The sequence below is a fragment of the Bidens hawaiensis genome, unplaced genomic scaffold (assembly GCF_021521415.1).
Source record: "Bidens hawaiensis isolate Kalapana, Puna unplaced genomic scaffold, B.hawaiensis_p1.1 tig00020228_1, whole genome shotgun sequence".
In the NCBI taxonomy this organism is placed as follows: domain Eukaryota; kingdom Viridiplantae; phylum Streptophyta; class Magnoliopsida; order Asterales; family Asteraceae; genus Bidens; species Bidens hawaiensis.
The window spans coordinates 43899-48454 of record NW_027493078.1 but is presented as its reverse complement, the minus strand read 5'-3'; the positions used below and the strand labels follow the sequence as shown (position 1 = coordinate 48454).

The following is a 4556-nucleotide window of genomic DNA, read 5'->3' as shown; positions in this document are numbered from 1 at the left end:
ACCAACTATTTAAGTGTTTATATTTGAAATGAGTGTTATTGATGCTAAAAATTTGTAGATATGGGAAAGTGAAGCTTAAGAACAAAAGGATCTATTCCAAAATCGCAACTTTCACTAGTTAAAAGAAGGATACAGTCAAAGTTAATGTTACGTGACCGTTGAACAGAAGGCTGAACCAATGGAAGAACCCATTCAACATGCAGTGCATGCTTGAGTTGGCCCAAGCCAATCAAGTCTATTTTTAGATTGTATATACTTTTTAATTACTTTTCTAAAGGTGCTAGAATAAAGGAATGATTGGGATTGTTACCTGTCATCTTCACGTAATTGTAGGATCTAAATTGATGTTTTCTTTTTCCTTGTATATGGAGGATTATGGGGTTTGAAGTTTTTATGAAAGAATTATTGACCTAAACTTCTCTCTAATTTCTCTCTGTTCATCTCCCTACTTTTCTATTAGCCTCATTAACCAATATATCACTAACAGTTAACTTGTAAATGAAGAGGTAAAGATTAAACACAAAACCTTTCCATTATAGATTTTCGCCGGCCTGTTGGGTACTTGCAGGTGGGCTGAATAGTTTTTCATATCAGTTATGTCTACAGTCTACTTTTTCTTCGTTACACATTGATTAGCTGATGTGTGAGTTTCTTTTCATTGAAATTTAGGTGCTGCCATATACCATCAGTACCTAAACCATCAATTACAATAAATAAACCCAATTATCCAAACCACCAGCTAACATACATATATCAGAACATAAAATCAAACGACTACACAAACCTAAATACAAAAACCCTAGGGAAGAAAATCAAATACAACAACGCAATTAAAGGTAGCAATGGTACACTAACCCGATCACCGGAAAACCACAGCAAATATCGAGAGACTTGCAATACAAAAAAGCAAACAATCTATAGCACAAAAGGGTAAAGGACAGGTGATATACACGTGAGCACCGACGGAAACGTTTACTTTACAATAGATAGGGCCCACCACTGACAACCCCATATAAAAAAAAACAAACAGAAAGCGCAACTGACAACCACCAGCCAACAACAACAACCCGGCCATAGCTAAAGAACGCCTTCAGCTCACAAACTTCAAATATATCTCTCTCCTAATTTTATTCTGCGCCGCCAACTCACTCATCTATACTAATTAATATAATAATAATAATAATACAAAACAAAACCCTTGTTTACTATCTTTTATACAATATACACCTGTCAATTTCATAAATTTCGAATCTTTTTTACCAAAACCTATTCTATTCATGCTCACAACTAGTAATTAAAACCCTAATCCCAAGCTCGTCTTTTTTGAAACTTTTACGAACAGGGGAAGAGTATTTGTTATATTGAAGTGATCATTTGATAGTTAGGGTTAAGGCCTTGTTCATGTTTCTTCCGTTAAGCTTTGACCGGACTAGCCAACAGTTCACCAACACCTAACTGAACCAGATTTCTTGTTTGTGGTTGTTTATTAAGAAAATGAGCTTGTTTCGTGAACCCGGTTTACTAGCAAGAACAGTGATTTATTTGATTTAGTTAACTGAAAATTGTCATATATATGTATGTTAATTTTACGTATAAGTTAAATCACACAATACTCATATATTTATATTGTAGTTAATTGTTTTGCTTAAATTTATACGATAAGATAGAAACGTCATTAAAATTCTTTAATGAACAAACACAAACAAGCAAACATTAACGAACGTAAATAAGCACATTACTGAACGTTCACGAACTGACTACGCAATTGAATGAACATGGTCTCTGTTCATGTTTGTTCATTTATTAAATGAACAGACATAAACGAACTTCCCGCTGATCAGTTCACGAACACTTCGCGTGAACGCTCGGTTCATTTATTGTCCTACTTAGGGTTTGATGCGATTATCGTTCCTTCTTTGTTTCTCTATTTCATCTATTAACTGATCAGGATCATATTGTTAAAATTGTAGACAAAGTTCTGGTCATAAGGGGGAAAAGCAGAAGATTTGAAGATTAAAACAAAGAGGAGGTAACTATGGGTTATGCTCTGTTGGTAATCGGCCCTGCTGGAAGCGGAAAGGTTAAAATAATAATCGTGTTACAGTATAGTTAGTATGTTTCAGTTTTAGTTTCCAAGTCACTATGTTTTTTTACTTTATTTATTACAGTTTACTTATTGTTTAAGTTTGTACCAACACTGTCAAGCTACTCAGCGAACAATTCACATTGTTAACCTCGATCCTGCTGCTGAGAATTTTGACTATCCTATAGCCATGGGTAAATTCGTCTTTCTTTTGTTTGCTTATTTTCTTGGCAGTTTTAATATGTAACCACTTTATATTAACGGTTACATATATTTTTGTAGATATTCGGGAACTTATATCTTTGGATGATGTTATGGAGGAGCTTGGACTTGGTCCAAATGGTGGTCTTTTGTTTTGCATGGAGTATCCTTCCCGCTTGCTTTCACTGCTTTTTAAGGTTTTTTCGAGGTTATATTTAATCTCGGGTAGAGGTGGGCAAATAAACCGGTTAACAGAACCAACCCGAAAACTGAACCGAAACCGAACCAGTTTGAAATGGATTATGTTGAAACTGGTTTGGAACCGATTGAAACCGTAGGTTCGGAACCGGTTTGTAATTTTCTCCTCCAAAACCGGTTCCAAACCGGTTAACTGAACCGAAACCGGGCAAAAACCGGTCAAAACCTGAACCAAAACCGATCAAAATCCGAACCGAAACCGATCGTAACATGGTAAGAAACCGGTTTCAACCGGAACCGAAACCGATTATAAACCGGTTTTGACTTTTGTTGACCAAACTGAACCGATTTTAACCCAAACCGGTTTTGAGTTTTAAATCGGTTTGTGCACCTCTAATCTCGGGTAAACTAAGTAATTAGCTCAAATGGTAACGGGCCAAACGGACCAACAGTTGACCGAGGTCTATTTGACTGCTTAAAATATCTTTACTCAAAAGACATCTCATATGCTAATAGTATGTAACGCATCTGTTTATTTATGAAACTCAAGAAGAAATGGACAAAATAGCAGTTGGTGGTCAACCGGTCAACCCAACTGGTATGTTTTGAACTCCTTAAATCTCACTTATTAGACACCTTGAAGAAAATTTGGATGCTTGGTTAGACGAAGAGCTGGAACATTACATGGAAGATGATTATCTGGTATTTGACTGTCCAGGTATACTTAGATACTTAATATGACTTTTATATTACCATTTAACCGTGTTTAAATCTATAGAAACTAAAAAACCAATATTAATAACTATAATAATGTTGAAGTTGTTGTAAAATTGTTTCATTTTATAGGTCAGATAGAACTCTTTTCTCATGTCCCGGTTCTTAAAAACTTTGTGGGGCATTTGCAGCGAAGGAATTTCAATGTTTGTGCTGTGTACTTGCTTGATTCCCAGGTTTGTAGTTGCTTTTTTATTTATTTAATTTAATTGTAGTTCTTATTTTGACCCGATTATTTTTTTCATAATATGTTTTAGTTTGTTACGGATGTGACCAAGTTTATTAGTGGTTGCATGGCTTCGCTCTCTGCAATGGTCCAACTTGAATTACCTCATGTTAACATCCTCTCAAAAATGGACCTCGTGACTCGTAAAAGAGACATTGAAGAGTTAGTTGCTATATTACATCTTATATTGTTATCATCTTTTTAATATATTTCAGCTATAATCAACTTTAATCCTCATTTTATATTGTTTATTTTCTTTAGTTTCTTGAACCCAGAGCCTCAAACTCTGCTGGCAGAATTGAATCAGCGCATGGGCCCACAATTTCAAAAGCTCAATAAAACCTTAATTGAATTGGTTAGTTCTAAGTTATTAGTTTTGAACATGATAAAATGAGTACTGGTTTTATGTTTTTATTTTTTTTATTAAATTGTAACATAGAACTTTTTTGGCGTACCAGGTGGATCAGTATAGCATGGTGAGTTTTGTGCCACTTGATTTAAGGAAAGAAAGCAGGTAAATTATCATTATCATATATTTATATATAAAGTATTTAATTATTAGTTAAATCTATTTATTTAATATATAAGCTAACTAGTATGAACAATGTCTTGTTTACAGCATACAATATGTTCTTTCGCAAATTGACAACTGCATTCAGTTTGGAGAAGATGCTGATGTGAGGATTAGGGATTTTGATGAAGATGAAGAGCAGGACGACTAAAATGTGTGTTACTGTGGCACCTTTTAAGGATCATCTCAACTGTTTTGTGTTCATTTGACATGCCTGAATGATATTGTCTATTCTTACAAGTGATACGATCCATTGGTTTTCCTTCGTTAACTGTCAAAACAGATTCCAGACAACGCTTCGTTAAAAGCTAGATGCTACGCCCTCCTGGGGCGCAGCATGTTGAATTCAAACAATTTATTGTGGATATACCAATGGGTCTTATTTAACAAACTAATACCCAATGAGTATTGGGTCAAGTACCGGACATGATCTTACAACTAAATCGGGTGTGGGACTACGATCAACAAATTTTGGCCCCTACCTCCGCTCCATTATAATTGCC

The 4556-nt window shown here is 34.9% G+C and overlaps 1 protein-coding gene across 1 annotated transcript; it reads left to right on the top strand.

Annotated features, from left to right (window-relative positions):
• Positions 1 to 1974: 1974 nt before the first annotated feature.
• LOC143560157 (GPN-loop GTPase 3-like) lies at positions 1975 to 4299 on the top strand. Its single transcript, XM_077048526.1, has 9 exons — positions 1975 to 2080; positions 2169 to 2277; positions 2366 to 2447; positions 3115 to 3200; positions 3329 to 3432; positions 3514 to 3644; positions 3744 to 3837; positions 3941 to 3996; positions 4102 to 4299. The coding sequence occupies exons 1-9, from the start codon at positions 2036 to 2038 to the stop codon at positions 4202 to 4204; spliced, it is 810 nt and encodes a 269-aa protein (XP_076904641.1). The 5' UTR covers positions 1975 to 2035; the 3' UTR covers positions 4205 to 4299.
• Positions 4300 to 4556: the final 257 nt, after the last annotated feature.